Genomic DNA, 20,482 nt, shown 5'->3' with positions numbered 1-20,482 from the left:
AGCCACGGATGCTGTTTCTGTCCCTTGGACTTTTTCTTTCTCTTTGGAATGTATCTATTCTTTATATTCTGAAATATCTCTATTTAAAAAAAAAAGATTTAAAGGACCCAATTCATTTTTCCAATTAAGGGGCAATTTAGCGTGGCCAATCCACCTACCCTGCACATCTTTGGGTTGTGGAGGCGAAGCCCACGCAAACACGGGGAGAATGTGCAAATTCCACACGGACAGTGACCCAGAGCCGGGATCAAATCTGGGATCTCGGCGCCGTGAGGCTGCAGTGCTAACCTCTGTGCCACCATGCTGCCCCTCCACTGCATCTCTATTGACGTATCCATTAACCTCATTTTCCAATTTACTTTAGCTAGCCCTGCTTTCATGTCCACATATTTGCCCTTATTTAAATTGAAAACACTTGTCTCGACCCATTTTTCTGTCCCTCAAACTGAGTGTAAAATTTAATGATCGCTACTATCTCGGGGTGCATTCATGAGGTCATTATTTAATTTGATCGCATTGCATAATACCAGGTCTAGCATAGCCTACTCTCTGGTAGGCTCCAGAATCTGCTCTTCCAAGAAATGATCCTGGAAACATTCTATAAACCCCTGATCTTGGCTATTTTGGCACCTCTGAATTTTCCAATCTATATGTAGATTAAAATTCCCCATTATCACTGTACCATTCTGTAAGTTCCCGTTATTTCTTCCTTTATTTTCTGTCTTACCATGTGCTTACAATTATTATAATAATCTTTATTAGTGTCACAAGTAGGCTTACATTAACACTGCAATGAGGTTACTGTGAAAATCCCCTGGTCGTCACACTCCGGCGCCTGTTCGGGTACACTGAGGGAGAATTCAATTCACCTAACAAGCACATCATTTGGGACTTGTGGGAGGAAACCGGAGCACCCAGAGGAAACCCACGCAGACACGGCGAGAACGTGCAGACTCTGCACAACAGTGACCCAAGCTGGGAGTCAAACCTGGGTCCCTGGCATTGTGAAGCAACAGTGCTACCCACTGTGCTACCCTGCCACCCCTAGGGAGACTGTACACAACTCCAAAAGAGACTTCTTGCCTTTAGCGCCTCTGATTCCCCAGCCCGAGTCTTGAATTCCCACCTTTCTCTAGTTTCTCTCTCCTGTCCCCTCATATATTCTCGGAGTTCAACTTGTACATCAGACCCAATTCCTACTCTTCTTTATCCTATTCCCAATAAACGGCTGACCACCCATCTTCCCTCCCTGGTCCTCATGTTAGCCAACATTGTTCGAGCCGTTTTCTCTCAAGTACCTTCTCCCTCTCTCTTTTAAACCTGCTGTCATCACTCCTTTCATTTCCTGCTAAAAGAAACTATTAAACCCAATGTCCTCGCAAATTATTGCCAATCTCCAATTTTCCTCTCGTCTCCACAGTGCTTGAATGTGCTGTGACTTCCCCAACAAGTTGTTGTTGTAGTAGTTCAGACAAGAGTGAACTTTGACCTGATGTATTGGGCGATGACTCTCTGGATCGCCTTTAAGAGGGAGTTAGACTTGTTGACCAAGGCAGAGATTGTACCATTGCAGTTGAAGTGGATTTGATTCAATTCTTTGAAGGGGTTTGGAGGGGAATTTTCCAGAGGCTATTCTCCCTAATTGGCTCTGGATTTTTGTCTTCTTTTGCCTCTCCCAAGTGGTTACATGGCTGCGGTTGGGAGGGTGGGGTGGCATGGGGTAAGTGTCCAGCCATAATGAGTGAGGGGCAGGTTTGATGGACCCCTGTTCTTTCCCGACCAGCTATCTTTTGTGTGTCCATACACAATCTAACTGCAAGAAGAAAGTTAGGCCCCAACAATGAATCCACGACTTGTCAGCTTCCTTGTCTTTTATTACCAATGCAAGAGTTATAGGACACATATACAAAGTCAGCAATTCACATTTTCCACTGATAACATTGATCAGATTCTCTTGTAATAACATATTATTTTACATAAACCCGGATAATGTGCGCATCTAGACAGTCAGGAGCTTCAGGAAGGATGAGAGAGTCCGGTGTGGCACAATGTTAGTCTGCATTACAGCCTCATTGCCAAAGCGAAGCTCGTGTGATGGGGCAGAGTTGCAGGGGGAGGAAAAAAAAAGACATCTGAAATATTGGAATACCACCACAGTTTGAGCCAGGGAAGTGGGATGGAAGTTTTCGGAAACGGGAAGAGAGGGGGATTAAGACACTAAAAGATTTGTTTCTTCGGGATCGGTTTGCAGGATTGAGGGAGCTGGAAGCGAAGTATGGGCTGGAGCAGGGAAAAGTGTTTAGGTACATGCAGGTTCGGGATTTTGCCAGGAAGGAGATACAGAGCTTCCCAGAGGAACCGGCCTCCACATTGCTGGAGGAGGTGCTGACGACAAGAGGACTGGAGAAGGGGGCAGTGTCAGCGGTGTACGGAGCTATTTTGGAAGAGGATAAGACACCACTGGAAGGGATCAAAGCAAAGTGGGAGGAAGAGCTGGGAGAGGTTATAGAGGAGGGGGTCTGGTGTGAGGTGCTCCGGAGAGTGAATGCCTCCACCTCATGTGCGAGGTTGGGGCTGATACAGCTGAAGGTGGTATATAGAGCGCACCTCACGAGGGCGAGGATAAGCCGATTTTTTTGAAGTAGAGGATGTGTGAGAGCGTTGCAGCGGGAGGGGGGGGGGGCGCTAATCACGTTCATATGTTTTGGTCCTGTCCAAAGCTATGGGAGTACTGGAAGGAGGTGTTTAGGGTAATTTCCAAGGTGGTGCGTGTGAAACTGGACTCAGGTCCCCAGGAGGCCATATTCGGGGTGTCGGACCAGCCAGGGTTGGAAACGGGTGCGGAGGCAGATATCGCAGCCTTCGCCTCGTTGATCGCCCGAAGGCGGATCCTGCTGGGATGGAGAGCAGCCTCTCCACCCAGTGCCCTGGCGTGGCGGGGGGAACCTGTTGGAATACTTGACCCTTGAGAAGGTTAAGTTCGAACTGAGAGATAGCTCAGGGGTTTGACAAGTCATGGGCACTATTTATTATGCACTTTCAAGAACTGGATAACATCGAACATTAGTCGGGGGGGGGGGGGGGGGGGGATGGGTGGGAGGGTTGGGGAGGGTGCTGTGTATATTAACGGTGACTATGGATAATCCGATTCCTTTTTGTCATTTGTTTATGCAAACATGCGGGCTGATGTTTGGGGGTTGGTGGGAGGATGGGATCGTTGTTATTGTTATGGGGATTGACATATCTTGCTGATGTTATGTTCTTATGATTATTGTTGATGGGTGTAAATGCGGGAGAAAATGTGAAAAAGGAGAATAAAAATATTTTAAAAAAAAAAGAAATATTGGAATTCCACATTTCTGACAAACAGCACCAGGGCGGAGCGATTGTAAATATTAGAGAGTGAAGCTGCCGAGCTCTTTTCTCTGGGAAAACGAGGGCTGAGAAGTAAACTTCTCTAAATAAATTTAGAGTAGCCAATTATTGTTTTTCCACTTCAGCGGCAATTTAGCGTGGCCAATCCACCTAATCTGCACATCTTTGGGTTGTAGGGGTGAGACCCACGCAGACACGGGGAGAATGTGGAAACTCCACACGGACAGTGACCCAGGGCTGGGATTAAACACGGGTCTTCAGCGCCGTGAGGCAGCAGTGCTAACCACTGCTCCTCCATGCCGCCCGGGCTGAGTAGTAACCTAATGTAAGTCTTTCAAAGTTATGAAGTGGTTTGATAGGGTTGATGCTTCTACTTCAAGGAGAATCCCAAATTATAAATAACGCGAGTAAATCCATTAATAAATTAACGAGTGTGGGAGAATGTGGAAACCGCATCCACATGGAATGGTTGAGGTGAATTAGTGCAGAGGAAATTTGGAGGCAGTTAATTGAGGGAAAGGAATAGGATGGAATATATTGGGAGGAGTCTAGTGAACAGCATAAACAGCAGCAGTGAGCGGTGGGGCCGAACAGCCTGTTTCCATGCTGTAAATTCTATGAAAAGTTAACAGTCATTTTTATTTTGCAAAGAAAGAATAAAAAACGTAACCAACGATCGGGCACTTTGGGGGGGGGGGGGGGGGGGGGGGGGGGCGGCGGGGGAAGAGAGAAAAGAAACCCTAAAATCACGTCTAGCTGTGATTACCAAGTATGTATTAACACCTGTTTAGCAGCTTACAGTAATCAGCAGGAATTGAGGCACAGGCAGTGGTATCATGGCCTGGTACTGTCATAGAACATTACAGCGCAGTACAGGCCCTTCGGCCCTCGATGTTGCGCCGACCTGTGAAGCCACTCGGGAGATTAGCGTCTCGGCACCCAGGCGTCCGCAGATAGAACCACTGCCCTTACCCCGTGGTTTCTGCAAGGTTTAACACTGTTGCAGATAGGTTGCTACGTTGTGTGCGACGCAGGGAAGAGCTGAACCAACAGCTCTTGCAGTTTAAATTCACATGCAATAACACATAGAACGTGCTTGGCCAATTGTTCCACAACTGTGTGAGCTACATGGAAATGCACCATGACGTGGTCTGCACATTGTGTCCCCTCGCCCATCTTGCCCCTCCACCCTGCCCCGAGGCATGTGTTGGCTCCAGTGCTCTTGCTGTAGCCCGCCTGTAACTCTACATATTGGAGCAAGGGGAACCACTAGTTGTTTGGCCCTGGTGGGCGTTTCATTCCTCGGTGAGCAACTGCACATGTATCTTTCAGCAGTTATTGGGCAGTGGTTTAAGAGTGAGATCCTGATGGATTTTCGGATGGCGTAGCCAATGGACAGTGGGTGAGCTCAATTGTAGTCTCCGACTGATTATCAGTTAATTCAGCAAACACAGTCTATCAAACCTGGAGCCTGTTGCTCTGTAGTGTTCAGCTGCATCTACCAATTTAGCACTCACAGTCTTGGGTAACCAACATGCCAATTGGTTCTCCTGCCTCTCCGATGGGACGGAGGTTTGCCAGGAATTTCTTGTCCATTGAGGACATACCAGTTAATCAGATATTCCGATAAAGTGCTGTCAATTCTTCCAACAGTAGTTCTGCAAAATACCAATGCTCCGAGGATTATTAGTCCTGTAGCAAGAGTCCCTGCTCAAATCTGCAACAATGGGGCATTGAGATCCAGCTTCAGATTCTGAAGAGGTGTCTGTTCCATCAATTCTGTCTATTGAGTCCGTATCGTTCCAACTCAGTCCCTGCAGCTTCGAGATTTTTCACTGCTGTACTCTGGATTGCCAACTCAGGTTGGGCATATTCCTGGAGGTTTAATCACATGATCTCCCTCCTCCATTTGCCTCACCCCATTTCCCCAACCTTAACAGTCATTTTTTTAACCCTCCCCCCCCCATGTTATTGCAATGAATTAAAGTTTTTGATGAAAATGAGGGGGGGAAAAGGCATTTTTAAAAAAAAAATTGCCGTAATATTTTCCGCAGGGCTGCTCTCGGCAATGTGCGGGAGATTTAGGGCAGGATTCTCCAGCCTCCCAGCCGTGTGTTTCTCAGGGGCGTGCCATTCGCTAGTGGCGGGGGTGCACTGCTGGCGGAGCCGGAGAATCCCCCGCCAGCGAACAGCCGGAGAATTCCGCCTTTAATCTTTCATCCCTGACTACTCCGGAATAATCCAGGAGAGTTGGTAACTCTCCAAGCGGATGCTGCAGGCCTTTCTAAAAGAGAGTTCTTGAATGAGGAAAGATGTGGGTGTGGGGAAAGGTGGGAGTTACTTGAGCACATCATGGCTAACCATAATATCTTCTGGAATCGGGAAGGTATTTTCCAGAGTCTTTCCCCCAAAATGGGCCATTTATACCTCCTTTCTCCTGGGAGGGCGGGGGGATTGTTCTCCAATGGACGAAGAGGAGGCACAGCCTTTTCTGACCCATTATCTAGTCTTTTGACACTGTGACCATCCTGCCTCACCTGTGGCCTGAGTCACCAACACGTCGTAACTAATTGAAAAGGGGTGGTGTCCAAAGCAGCAAAACGCAGGAAATTATTCCCCAAATGATGACAATTTGGGGCTTGCACTGCTGACATTATCTGCTGATTCAGTTGTGACCTCCTACACGAGACAGCAGCAGACTTCGCACACCTGCAACGTTTATCAGGCATAAATGGAAAGAATGTTCGAGTGCAGCATTCCCAGGACAGTGGGAGTGAGTGCGGCCGCAACTCCCTCTTTGTCTTGTGTTTCAGAGCCAAGGCAGCTTATTGGGAAGAGGGACTTTTATCTTCACAAGCTTCCCCCTCGGAATTCTTCACAACACTGGGAACCTTTCTCCTCATGGCATTCTGTTATCTCTCCCAAAGCAACTCCTTCATATGACTGAGAAAGACTGCAAACATGTCCAAAAGGCAGATTAATGCTCCGCTTCAAGGCCCATTACGAATTAAATGGCCTCCGCCGGCAATGTTAACAGGCCCATTGTCTCCTCAGTCGCTGACAGTTTACTTCCAGCACTTTTGGTTCATGGAAGAGATTTCCAGAATTCACAAATACTGATTTTTTTTTCTCTTTCAAACACTATTCAATACCCCCCCTCCCTGCACAATCCTATTCTCCTCCTTCACCCAATATGTTTGTTCGAGGCAGCCTGGGCAGTGAGCGTCAACTGGCTCTTTGGCCAAGGGAGGCGTCGCTCCCATCAACAGCAGGAATCTAGAATGATTTCCTCCTCCCTTGCTGATAAATTAAGATGTGGAGATGCCGGCGTTGGACTGGGGTGAGCACAGTAAGAGGTTTTACAACACCAGGTTAAAGTCCAACAGGTTTGTTTCGATGTCACTAGCTTTCGGAGCGCTTCACCTGAGGAAGGAGCAGCGCTCCGAAAGCGAGTGACATCGAAACAAACCTGTTGGACTTTAACCTGGTGTTGTAAAACTTCTTACGATAAATTAAGAGACCAGCTGTCTCACTGGTGGGGGGGGGGAGGCTTCTGATCTTTTGTGGAGAGGAAATCCCACAGGGCAATGCACCACCCACCGCCCCGCCCCCCCAACTTGTCCATTGGGGGATGAATGGCTTCCAGTCTCATTGTAAACCATACGCACCGATGCTAGCTCACACAAAACCAACTGAGCGATTCAAGTTTTAACCAATAAATAATTTTTGTTTTTTTTTCCTTTTCCCGCAAATCGACGGATGATGATGGCAGGCGAGACTGGTGCTACTCCGAGCGGCACTTGGCGGAGGGCACCCGTATTCTGCCACCTGCCCTCGCATCTCTTTCCTCCTCCTCATACTGGCACCAGTCTCCGGCAGACTGGATCTGACAAACTGGTCCTTTGATTTGGATCGATCTATTTACAACATTCCCGGCACCGTAGGGGTTTTAAACAGGGGCAGCTCCTGAATCAGCAGCAACTCTCAAAAACAAAATTGAAAACACAAATTCATCAGTGGCCCTTTCGCCCACCATTGCAGCCGATTCAAGGCGGGAAAGAAGGTGGCAGCGAAATTAAGTCGGAAGATTGAGGGGCGGGAACATCAGTGGGGGGGGGGGCAGTTTCAGGTGTTTTCATTTTCTTTTGGAGTTTGGGGGTTGGAATAAGAGGGGCACAATCATTGAAAAATACTTTGGAGGAAAGTGCGAGACCCATCCTCTCAATACACACCCGCATCCCAAATGGTCGTCGAGCTTTTCTTCATTTAACGCAGATGTACCCTCAAGCAAACAAAAAAATAAAATCACACAGTATTTACATTACGTGGGTACACGCGGGAGGGTGGGGGAGGGGGGAACATTCCCCACTCGAGTTTCCTAAATCAGAGCTATTTTGTTTTTAAACCAGAATGTTCCGGTGAACAGCTGACAGTGTCATAACCTTTCGGGAAAGCTACAATTTATTTACACACGTCTAACAAGCAAAAATATTCTTCTCATTATCAATCCGGCCTCTTCACAATGTGATCAATACTTCTTCTGTCAGGGTCAGCTGGAGGTCGTGACCTTTCCGCAGTCATGTCTTGATGTCCATCTCCAGGCAGTGCCACATGGCTGGTGCCCCAAGCCACCCTGTGCAGAGGGCACCCGCCCCCCACCCCTCCACCCTCTATCCCCTCAATATGTCAGAGGGTGGGGGAAGGGTCTCCGCCCTTCGAAAACCCCAAGGCTACAGGTCAATGCCCTTGACCAGCGAGGCTTCCAACGTGATGTTGAACTCGTGCAGCGTCTGGAGGACCCGGATCAGCGAGTTGACGGTGGCATGGTCCCGGAGCAGGGCGCTGTCCTCGTACATCCTGGAGATCACCGGGCAGTCTGCCAGCAGCGGGATCCACTGGGGTAGCAAATGATCCCTGCGTCGGAAAGAGAGAGAGAGGGAGGGGAAGGGAAGAGAGGTTAAAATGAAAGAGAGGTAAAGTGAAGGTTTGAATTGAAACAAATGTCACCATGCACCTTCCCTCTTTAGGTTTCTGCTCTGAAGCTTAATTTGGGTCACAGTGGTTCTCATGTATCTCATACTCACTACCCCCCCCCCCCCCCCCCCCCCCCCCCCCCCCCCCCAACCTGCCCACTTCAACCCTCTGACATCTCTGCACTCCTCCAATTCTGGCCACTTGTTTCACCTCACCACGGATGGCCTTGCCTTAAAGTCTGCCAATGCCCAACTAGCCCGTTCTCCCCATCCCCCCCACCTCGCCTCCATCTCAAATACAGTGTCGAGGACGAAGACAGTCACTGAGGAAGGAAATATGGCTGTGGAAGCGAGTCTTGGTAAATACCTTGTCCAACACTAAGGCAATTTTGCCTCCTTCTCTCTTGTCCTTTAAGACGCTCCTTCATATGAATATATACAAACAGGAGGAGCAGGCTATTCGGCCCGTCGAGAATCTCCGCCATTTAATAACATCATGGCTGATCTGCTAGCAGCTTCACATCTGCATTCCACCTACCCCCTTGCTAACCGAGAATCTATCCACCTCTGCCTTCAAAATATTCAAATATTCCACCACCCCACTCACTCTGCATCACAAACCAGCCCCCTGCCAAGCTGAGACAACGGCCCAGTTGGCTGGACGGCTGGTTCATGATGCAGAGCAATGTCAACAGCGTGGGTTCAATTCCCGTACTGACTGAGGTTATCTATGAAGGTTATCCGCCTTCTCAACCTTGCCCCTCAACTGAGGTGTGGTGACCCTCAGGGCAGCACGGTAGCATTGTGGATAGCACAATTGCTTCACAGCTCCAGGGTCCCAGATTCAATTCCGGCTTGGGTCACTGTCTGTGCGGAGTCTGCACATCCACCCCATGTGTGCGTGGGTTTCCTCCGGATGCTCCGGTTTCCTCCCACCGTCCAAAGATGTGCAGGTTAGGTGGATTGGCCATGATAAATTGCCCTTAGTGTCCTAAATTGCCCTTGGTGTTGGGTGGGGTTACTGGGTTATGGGGATAGGGTGGAGGTGTTGACCTTGGGTAGGGTGCTCTTTCCAAGAGCCGGTGCAGACTCGATGGGCCGAATGGCCTCCTTCTGCACTGTAAATTCTATGATAATCTATGAAATCACCATCGGTCAGCTCTCGAAGGGAAGAGAAGCCGGTGGTGACATTTGTATGTCAATGTAGATTGCTGTCGTAGAGTACCAGTGCAAGTATGTCCTCTTTACGGGTTCCAGCACAATGGTAGGCTTAAAGTTTCCAAAAATGGCAAACCTACTGCTGAATTTCCCCTGGCGGCTGCTCACTCCCACCACTGCACCTCTCTCCCCTGAACATTTGTAGAGGACAGTTCAGCTGTAGGGCAAGAACAGGACTTTCGGAATAATTAGAAGCTTTCGAACAGCTGGCATACATGCAATTAGCCATATAGGCCCTTATCCTGTTGCTGGATTCTCTGCTATGTTCGATAATCTTTACCCCCCACATCCACCCCACCCCCCCAACTTCTATTGATCAACCGGTGCCAGTCACGGGCTGAAAGAACAGACTGTAACAGGTTAAATCTGCTGGCCCCCCTGCTGCTGTGCTGGGGATACTCTGAATTACCAAGCATTGGGTCAGTCTTTCTGAGCAGCTCCAAAAACAGTGTTGCTGGCTTTGAACTTGCCTCTCCCAGTTACCTGCGCGACATGAGTTCTAAGGCACAGGACTCTTGTAATTTAAAAACAATTAATCTGGGGTACCCCAGGAGGTTAGAAGGGTCCACCTAGGAAACGGCTGAACGTTCCAGGTCTGAAATGGGTCGGGAACAGTCGGCAGTGCCTGGAGACGGCAGGTCAGGAGCAGGCAGAAGCTCGAGTGGAGAAAGGTGAGGGGAGGTAATCGCAGAGGGATGGAGGGGCAAGGAAAGGGGGAGAGGAGAGGAGAGAACTAAGAGAGAGGAAATGAGATTAACAATTACAAGGAAAGAGGAATAGAGAGAGAGAGAAAAGCATAGATACACACAGGAATAGAGAGAGAGAGGAAAGGGAGAAAATAAAAAGCAAGAAGAATAGAGAGGAGGAGGGGGTGCTATGAGCGAGGGTTTGGGAGAGGAATGGCGAGAGTGAGGGCATCTGGCTGGAAACATCGAGGAGGATCTGGGAGGGAAACAATAACCTGGAGCTAATGTAAGTATGTTAGTGAGTTATTGAGAGTAACCTAGTAAGCAAGAGGTATTGAGTTAGTAAGCGTGAGTTAGTAAGAGTGTATTAGTGAAATAGTAAGAATGAGTTCGTGAATTAGTAAGAGAGAGTTAGTAAGTGTGAGTTAGTAAACAACAGTTTGTAAGTTAGTAAGAGTGAGCTTGTAAGCAAGAGTCAGTAAACAAGTGTTAATGAGTTAGTATGAGTATGGTAGTAAGAGTTAGTAAATATTATTAAGAGTTAGTAAGCAAGACTTAGTAAACAAGTGTTTGTGAGTTAGTATGAGTATGTTATAGAGTTAGTAAATGTTAGTAAGAGTTATTAAGTTAATAAGCAAGACTTAGTAAGCAAGTGTTAGTGAGTTAGTATGGTAGTAAGAGTTAGTAAACATTAGTAAGAGAAGTGAGTAAGTAAGCAAGACTTAGTAAGCAAGTGTTTGTGAGTTAGTATGAGTATGTTATAGAGTTAGTAAATGTTGGTAAGAGTTATTAATTTAGTAAGCAAGACTTTGTAAGCAAATGTTAGTGAGTTAGTATGGTACTAAGAGTTAGTAAACATTAGCAAGTAGTGAGTTAGTAAGCAAGACTTAGTAAACAAGTATTGGTAAGTTAGTATGAGTATGTTAGTAAGAGTTAGTAAATGTTAGTAAGAGTTAGTGAGTTACTAAAAGTAGGCTAATAAGTTAAGAATGAGTAAAAGTTAGGAAGTGTTAGTAAGAATAATTTAGCAAGAGGTTAGTAAGAGTTAGTAAATTAGTAAGGGGAATTTGGGGTCAGTTAAGTTCAATAGGTTTTTAATGTGAAAATTACAGGTTAGGATGGTATTCTACCCTATTACACGTTGACTTACAGGAAAGTGATTCCTGTTTGGAACGTTATCGTTTCACAGGCCGTTTATTAGGAACACATTCAAAGTGTCAAATGAGGAATAGCCGTAATAATTGACAAACTTCACAACACTTGTGCTTTGGAATAGTTTTCTCTGACCTTGCCCCAAGGCAGACAAGCAGCTGTAACTTTCCGTCTTTTCCGATATTCCTGGGGGCGGTAGTGATAGCGTTGACGTACTGACAGAACGTTGTAGAGCAGGCTTTCAGCTGTAGCAGGCTTTCCTGCGATTCCTCGTCCTCTTCGGCTGTTTCAAAGTACGTGACAGCCTTTTCTGTGTCGAGAGAGGTGGAGAAAGGTTAAACTTGTGGACTGTGCAGAGTTTGAGAAGAGTTGGACCTCTGGATCTGAACACTGGCTTCCCGTCCGGTGCAGCAAGGGCAGCTTGGTTTGCTAGATCGCCTATCAAGGGGCAGGGAGCAAATACCGGCGTACAGATCGGCGGCAGAAATGCCATAATCCCACCGAATGGCATTACAAGCTCGAGGGATTAAATAGCCTCCTGCTACACTCCTAAATACGTTGTTGAATTATGAGCCACATACTCCATGACATGGAGAAAGGCCATTCAGCCCTTCGCGTCAGTGTTGACTCTCCTTTGAATGCTCCGTCAGTTGGGTTTCTCCTGCTCCGTCCCCCCTGAGCCCTCAAGTTTATTTGTTCAAGTGCCCATTCCATTTCCAGTCATCAGCTAATGGGAGCAGCTTTCTTTGTCCGCCGTAGCCAAACCTGTCCTAACCCTGTAAGCCTCTCTCAGCTCTCCCCTTCGCTCCAAACCTGTCCTAACCCTGTAAGCCTCTCTCAGCTCTCCCCTTCGCTCCAAGGGCTACAACCCCAGCTTCCCCAAACCTTTTTTTTTTTAAATTTAGAGTACCCAATTATTATTTTTTTCTAGTTAAAGAGCAATTTAGCGTTGCCAATCCACCTAACCTGCACATCTTTGGGTTGTGGAGGTGAGACCCACGCAGACACGGGGAGAATGTGCAAACTCCACACGGACAGTGACCCAGGGCCGGGATTCGACATCGGGTCCTCAGCGCCGCAGTCCCAGTGCTAACCACTGCGCCACATGCCTAACCTTGTGGATAAAATTCATCACCCCAGGGACCATTCTGAGAAATCTCCTCTGCAGCCTCTCAAGGAGCCTCCCATCCTTCCTGAAGTGTGGTAACAAGAATTGGACACTGTAGTTGTGGCCGAACTAGTACTTTGTAACTTTTCAGCAGGACATCCCTGTACTCAGCACACCCACGTGCGAAACCCACGATCCTATATATACTTTGCTAACTGCTCTCTCAACATGTCTTTTCAGTTCAAAAATCTATGCACATGAATCCCCAGGACCCTCAGCCTCTGCACACCCTTTAGAACTGTGCCAATAAATCAATACTGCCTCTCCCTATCCCCTTTTCCAAAATGTATCACTTCACACATCTCTGTATTAAATTCCACCTGCCTCTTGTCTGCCCATCTTGTTGCAGATGATTGGTTTCATCTTCACTGTTGGCCATAGTTTGGTATCAAACTTGGAAGCCAGGGGCAAATTTAGAATTTTAACTTAGTATTCCAATATCGAAGTCCTATTTAAAAAAAAAGAAGTGGTCCTAGCTCTGACCCTTGGGAACAGAACTGTCTACCATCCTCCAATCTGAAAAACAATGACTTATCATGACCCAACGCTCTCTGGCCCTGGGGTGATTGTTTTAATCCAAGCTGACACTTGGGGCAGCAGGGTAGCACACGTGGTTAGCACTGTGGCTTCACAGCATCAGGGTCCCAGGTTCGATTCCCCGCTGGGTCAACGTCTGTGCGGAGTCTGCACGTTCTCCCTGTGTCTGCGTGGGTTTCCTCCGGGTGCTCCGGTTTCCTCCCACAGTCCAAAGACGTGCAGGTTAGGTGGATTTGCATGCTAAATTGCCCCTTAATGTCCAAAAAGCTTAGGAGGGGTTATTGGGTTAGGGTGGAAGTGAGGTCTTAAGTGGGTCGGTGCAGACTCGATGGGCCGAATGGCCTCCTTCTGCACTGTATGTTCCATGTTCCATGACACTCACCCACTGGTTCCATGAGCCTCAATCGTAGAATCCCCACAGTGCAAGAGGAGGTCATTTGGCCCATCGAGTCGGCAACGATCCTACGAAAGAGCACCCGAGCTCCCCCACCCTATCCCCGCAACACCACCTAACTTTTGGATATTAAGGGGAAATTTAGCATGGCCAATCCACCTAACCTGCACATCTTTGGACTGTGGGAGGAAACCGGAGCACCCGGAGGAAACCCACGCAGACATGGGGAGAACGTACAAACTCTATACAGTCACCCAAGCTGGATTGGAGCCCTGGTTCCTGGTGCTAGAAAGCAACAGTGCCACCATCCACTCTCAACACTGTACCATCCTTAACACTGTGCCACCCTCAACACTGTGCCACCCTCACTGTGCCACCCTCAACACTGTGCCACCCTCAACACTGTTCTACCATGCTGCCCTCAACACTGTGCCATCGTGCCACCTTCAACACTGTGCCACCGTGCTGCCCTCAACACGGTGCTGCCCTCAACACTATGCCACCCTCAATACTGTGCCACCGTGCTGCCCTCAACACTGTGCTGCCCTCAACACTATGCCACCCTCAATACTGTGCCGCCTTCAACACTGTGCCACCATGCCACCCTCAACACTGTGCCACCGTGCCACCCTCAACACTGTGCTGCCCTCAACACTGTGCTGCCCTCAACACTATGCCACCCTCAATACTGTGCCACCCTCAACACTGTGCCACCAATACGGTGCCACTGTGCCAGTATTAAATCACATGCCCAATAACAATTTGCATTTATTAATCAGAGATGCGGCCAGTCACGCCTGAGTTCCCGACTAGTCACGGATGTTTTAGTCAACATTAGGCTGGACAGAACGAAGATTCACTCCTGCCTACAATTGCTCATCATGCAGTAGCCCCTTGTTACTGCATTTGAAGACACAGCCTGGGTCACAGGCCCCCAATTGAGAGGCGGATTGATCAGGGCCTTCAGTGAAATACAGTGGGAAATACTCCCAGGGCTAAAATAGAGAGAGGTGACGTCAGAAACGTGAAGCACCGGCTGGTCTCAATGTTCGAGAGATTATACAAATGAAACTCTCTCCATCTGGCATTCAAGGCCATTCACTTTCCCTCCACAAGGTGGCAGTACACTAAAATCCTGCCCGCTCCACAGTGCCATATTCCCATTTGCAGTTCTTAGCCAGGGACAGTGGTTGTTGGGATGCTGTGATTGACCTCAGTACCCCTTTGCTAAGAAGTAGGAGTAAACTGCCCAGATCTTCTGTTAGAAAAAAAATCGAGGTTAGTTCCAAATTAAATCCTCCCCTTCAGCATCTTTTCCCAGCAATTCTCAGAGTTAAACTCCTTTTGACAACTATCTCATTTAGAGTGTTTAGCATCATCAACCAGAGGTTGCAGCAGCTAAATCAATTCACACATCATGCAATAATCACTGTCAAACATAGCCATTAATCATTCTTCAGGAAAGACTGGCGGATAGAAATTCGCCAAACCAGTAACCGTGAGGCCCATTGCACTGTTCCTGACTCCAGCACACACTGAATTCACCGACCCAGTATCAAAGAACATACAGTGCAGAAGGAGGCCATTCGTCCCATCGAGTCTGCACCGACCCACTTAAGCCCTCACTTCCACCCTATCCCCGTAACCCAAGAACCCCTCCTAACCTCTTTTGGGCACTAAGGGCAATTTAGCATGGCCAATCCACCTAACCTGCACGTCTTTGGACTGTGGGAGGAAACCGGAGCACCCGGAGGAAACTCACGCAGACACGGGGAGAATGTGCAGACTCCGCACAGACAGTGACCCAGCGGGGAATCGAACCTGGGACCATGGCGCTGTGAAGCCACAGTGCTAACCACTGTGCTACAGTGCTGCCCCATTGCACTGTCCCTGACTCCAGCGCACACTGAATTCACCAACCAGTTAATGTTGAGGCCCATTGTGCTGTCCCTGGGCGGGATTCTCCCTTCTGACGGCAAAGTGTTGACACCGTTGTAAAAACCGGAGAATTTAATGACAGCGTCATCGGATCGCTACGTGTAGCGATCCTCTGCCCGACAGGACTCACGCCGTTCCAGCTGCCGATACCGCCGTTAAACGTGCGCTGCGGGTCTGCGCAAGTGCACTGCAACGGGCACGAACTCGCGCATGCGCGGTAGCTTCCTTCTCCGCGCTGGCCCCGACGCAACATGGCGCAAAAGGGGCCGGCGCGGAGTAACACAGTCCCCCACCAGGAGAGGCCGGCCCGCCGATCAGTAGGCCCAGATGGCCAGGGTCGGACCCCCCCCTCCCCTCCACCAGGCCGCCCCCGACAGGATGGACTCCGAGGTCCTGCCGGGTAAGACCACATGCGAATGGCGCCGGCAGGACTCGGGCTTTCTTGGCGGTCACTCGGCCCATCCCGGGTGGAGAATCGCCGGGGGTGCCCCGTAGAGCGGCCCCCGACTGGCGCCACGCCGGCGCCAATGGCAGCGATTCTCCGGTCACCGGAGAACCGGCGTCGGGGCGGCTTCGCTCGAATTGCGCCCGGCCCGGCGATTCTCCAAACCGGCAAATCAACCCAGTAATGGTGAGGCCCATTGCACTGTCCCTGGCTCCACCAAAGACTGAGTTCACCAACCTCTTAATGGTGAGACCAGTTGCGTTGTGTCTGACCTCATCTGGAACCAGCTAGTTCACCTGACTTCGAATTCTGAACCTACAGGCTCACCATCACCTACCATTACACATTGGGCCAATGATGAAGCTCAACTCTGCGCGAAAAGCTCGGCGACCTTGTCAAGCAGTGACGACCACTGAGTGCCGAGTCCGGAGGGACCACCAACTTTCAGGCACTCACCTATGAAGTCCCAGATGAAGACGTTCTTCTGAAAGAGTCGAGCAGATTTGAACCCATGGTGAAAGACTTGCTCCAGGGCAGAGACCAGGCCGAACTCCCCACACAGCAGGATGGTCAGGCTGCCTCTCTGTGGAAACACAACCAGTTGGGAATTCTTGAACACAGGCCACAGAAACCTCAACGGTGATGAACTGGCCAGGCTCTTGGCCCAGGCTGGGCCCATAACTTTCTGCGGGCTATAGAATCTCAGGAAAAAGACAAAGGCCAAGCTGGGATGAATTTTCTGAGTGAAAAGCCTTGCTTGGCTTTTCCTGAAAGAGTGATTCCCCCTCCCACTTCCTTTCCAGGGGAGAGGGCAGGGGGAGCTCAAATTCAGAGATTAGCTTTACCTCCTGTAACAATACAATAACCAACCTTATTAGCGCCTCATGAGAAATGGAAATAGGGTTTGGCAATGTCCTCTGATGAGAAGAATGCAGCTCCTTCAGCTGCCCTTTACAGAGAGGGCTATACGCTCAACATCAGAGAGCCACAGCAACGTGGCTTTAAGATTGGCCTGTTGGGATTCAGCTCCCGGCCGTGGCAAAGTAAAAGTGGAAGTCAAGGTTTGAAATGACCCATTGGCAACACAATTTGAAAATGGTCAGCAAAGAAAGCAACAGCAACATAACGGAAAGCCTTTTCTCGCACAGAGGGGGTCTGGAATTCACTGCCTGGGCTGGTAGTGGAAGCTGATTCGACCGTGGCTTTCAAAGGGGGACGTTGTTTAAGCATCTGAAGAGAAAAGCATTGCAGGGTTGTGGGGAAAAGGCAGGTGAGTGGGGCTGGCGGAGTTGCTCTTGCAGAGAGCTGGCATGGTGTGATGGGCTGAATGGCCCCCTCCTGTGCTTTCCCCATTCTACGTTGGAACATTACCCCTGGGATGACCCGTCTTATCTCAGAATTTTACTGAAAGAACGAGTGACTTGCCAAAGCAGACGCCCCCCCCCCCCCCACCCCTACCGGGAAAGATATTGCAAACATGCTTCCATGTATCCGTAATCTGTTACACTGGAAGTCCTGGGCTCTGTTTAATCAGACCTAACAAGCGGGTAAACTGCAGTGATACTGGTTGTGTTTCAGACCCAATATTACTCCGCACTGCCTTTGGTAGATTAAAATCAGGCAGATGGAAAAGGCAGTATTCCACACAATCCTGCTACTTTCCTAATGGGCAGGTTAAATTAAAATACCCCATGTAATTGTCCACCATTTCCTGTTCACATACTTCATTTTCTACACGTCGCATGATCACTTCTTGTCTCGATATTTAATGTTGAGTATGTCAATGTAACTGGTTAAAATGGAAGTTCCCGTGTAAACAGATCCTGGCTATAGACATTTGGTGTCACTGTAGTTCCATTGTATCCCTGTACCACACAAGCCCCTGAAACCCATTCACACCATGCTTTGTCTACTAGGTAACAAGGAACATATCAACATAGACACCAACTGTTAACCTTTACGGCCTGCTGATGGGAACATGACATTTTACCAGGTCACATTTATAATTCTGCAACTGCGGTGTCTTTGTCAACCCCAAATTTAACTTCCAACCCATATCCTTTCCACTGCAAAGCACCTACCTTGATAACGTTGGCAGTCTGCGTTCTCTTCTGAGCCACTGTCCCCTCTGGAATCAACTATTCCAGTGGCCTCCAGAGAAACTGCAAATCCCCTGACTCAGTAAACCTCAGCTAATCCCTGTCTTCACATGTGTAAGGTTCCCCGCACCCACCTGCCTCAGATGTAAAATTCTCCCAATCTCTTGTCTAAATCCTTTTGGGCCTTGCTCCTGCTTATTTTTGCAACTTGTACCAGCTCTAAATCTCCCCCCCCCCTCGCCCCCACCCAACCCTCCTCTTGTGCAACCAACCATGAAGGGCTCCCCATTTTTTAATTCTCTCTTCAGAGCCCTCAGCCTCCCCAACTCTTCACCACTCTCCTTGGAAATCACCTCTCTGACCAAAGGACTTTGTAGGTAAAAGGTGTGTTTGTCTGTCTGTGTTTGTGTGTGTGTATTTACGGTCCTGATGCTTACAGATTGGCAGGTCTCAGCATCGATTCTTGATCTAGGCCGAGTTAGCCCATCCTAATTAGGATAGAAGTTGGCCAATGTAATTGGATCTACCCCCCCCTCTCCTCAAACACCAGGCTCAGAGTTGGGGGGATAAATCAATCTGAGAGAACTCCCACTCCTGATCATTATCCAGTGAGGTCGATGGCATGGATAGGATCAGGACTAAGCTTGGCTGGGATTTCTCAGGCTCAAATACAACTGATGCTCACTATCTGTGGGTTGACATAATGAATGGATACTTTGACAAGGTAACAGGGAAAAGTTCACACTCAGGAACTATGTTTGGGAGGAGTTAGCCCCTTGGAGAAGAGAAAGAGTTCGCATTTACCCAGCTCTGCTCCTGATCTTCAGATGTCCCAACGCGACTTAGGCCCAGTGAATTACTTTTGCAAATGCAAAGAATCCATCAGCCAATCATCGCGAAGTAAGGTTCCCCCAAATGACAATTTTGCTGTGGGTTGCTTGCTAAGGAATGAACATTGGCCAGGCCACGAGGGAAATTTTTCCTGCCCTTCTTTAAGTAGTGTTGGGGCAATCTTTGATGTCCACTTGAGATCATGGATGGGGCCTCAAGTTTAATGTCTTATCCAAGGGACGGCTCCTCAGACAACGCAGCACCCCGCTCAGCACTGAACCGAGGTGGATTTTGTGCTCGGCTCCCTGGAGTGGGATTCAAGCGTACAGCCTCCCAACGCACAGGTGAGTGTGTTAGCAACTGAGTCAAAGCTGACACGGGAAGGAGAAAGGGAGAAATCAACGTCATACAACCTCTTTGAAACTCACCTCTTTCTCTGGTTTATGGAAGTGCTTCACAATGTTATTTATAGATTCCCCAATTCCTTCCTGGATTTGGCCAGCATTGGGTTCTGCCAGAGAGAAAAATGAAAAAGATCAACAGAGCGGATGAGTTTGCATGAGGAAAATTATGAAGGCTCCCCCCCCCCCCACCACCGTGATGATTGTAAGAAATTGTTATATTTTATATTTAATGCAGTAATGTTATTTAAAATAGGGTTTACAAGACATACAGATAATATGTCTGCTAAATCTGTGCTTAAGGGGTCGTAGGTAATCATTGATTTTGCAGGGGAAGTATTCTACTTTTAGATTTGAGAAACATTTACTTGTTTACAGATAAGTGGTTAATGGAATATTGTTTTGGTCCCTGGGGTGTAGATAATTTGAGAGAGATATTATATTTGGTTCTGGCTATCCAGGTCATGGGACATCTTATGGAAGGAGACAGAAGAATGTCTTATGCTTTGGGTACAGATGATGTTATTAAGGGGAAGAGCCAGGCCTATCTGTAGTTTCAGTTTGCCATAGGAGTTTAGTCTGCCAAGAAGAATCTTTCAGTTTTCTCCTGAAATGTTCTCTCCAAGGACTCTCAACAGATAAAAAAAAGTAAACCTGGATGTGAACTTTATTTAAAAGTGGTATTTATATTGGCTTGCTTAATTGGAATATATGGTGGCAGGTGTAGGGAGTAACTGATTGCCATTAGCAACAAGGCAATAGCATATTTCACACCACTTAGAATATTGATAGAACTATTCCACCAATATTCAGCTTTTCTAGTGAAAGGTTTATATTAAATGTCATCCCCTTATATGAGTTATGTCCACGTAGGTTTCCTCCGGGTGCTCCAAATTTCTCCCACAGTCCAAAGATGTGCGTGCGGGTCAGGTGGATTGGCCAGGCTAAATTTCCCCTTAGTGTCCAGGGATGTGCAGTTTAGTTCTGGGGTTAGGGCGGGGTGAATGGGGGAGTAGGCATGGATAGAGATCTCATTCGAATGCTCGGCAGTCTCGATGGGCTGAAGGCCTCCTTATGCACTGTAGGGATTCTATGATTGTATGAAATCTGCACCTTCTCTGTGCCCTCTGTACTGCTGGTGCCCTCTGTGCTAGCTTGAAATTGGTCTGAAGTGTGGAACGTCTAGGTGTGGTGACTTAGTTGCCAGATTCCACAACTGACACAATCCAGTCCCTGCTAGCCTGATGAAATGGCCGGGATGATCC

General features: G+C 48.3%; 1 protein-coding gene across 2 annotated transcripts in view; it reads right to left on the bottom strand.

The window, feature by feature from the left end:
* Nucleotides 1-7,507: 7,507 nt before the first annotated feature.
* Nucleotides 7,508-20,482, bottom strand: part of LOC140396136 (DENN domain-containing protein 5B) — a 350,007-nt gene continuing 337,032 nt past the window's right edge. For both annotated transcript variants that reach the window (XM_072484292.1, XM_072484293.1), the window contains 4 exons: nt 19,245-19,327; nt 16,343-16,469; nt 11,540-11,714; nt 7,508-8,289 (listed from right to left, as the gene is read on the bottom strand). In XM_072484292.1, coding sequence (XP_072340393.1) covers nt 8,106-8,289; nt 11,540-11,714; nt 16,343-16,469; nt 19,245-19,327 — 569 coding nt within the window. In that variant the 3' untranslated portion in view covers nt 7,508-8,105. The remainder of the gene's footprint in view (nt 8,290-11,539; nt 11,715-16,342; nt 16,470-19,244; nt 19,328-20,482) is intronic.

This window comes from Scyliorhinus torazame, chromosome 19 (genome assembly GCF_047496885.1).
Source record: "Scyliorhinus torazame isolate Kashiwa2021f chromosome 19, sScyTor2.1, whole genome shotgun sequence".
NCBI lineage: Eukaryota > Metazoa > Chordata > Chondrichthyes > Carcharhiniformes > Scyliorhinidae > Scyliorhinus > Scyliorhinus torazame.
The sequence above is the reverse complement of the archived record's forward strand: the minus strand, read 5'-3'. Positions and strand labels throughout refer to the sequence as shown.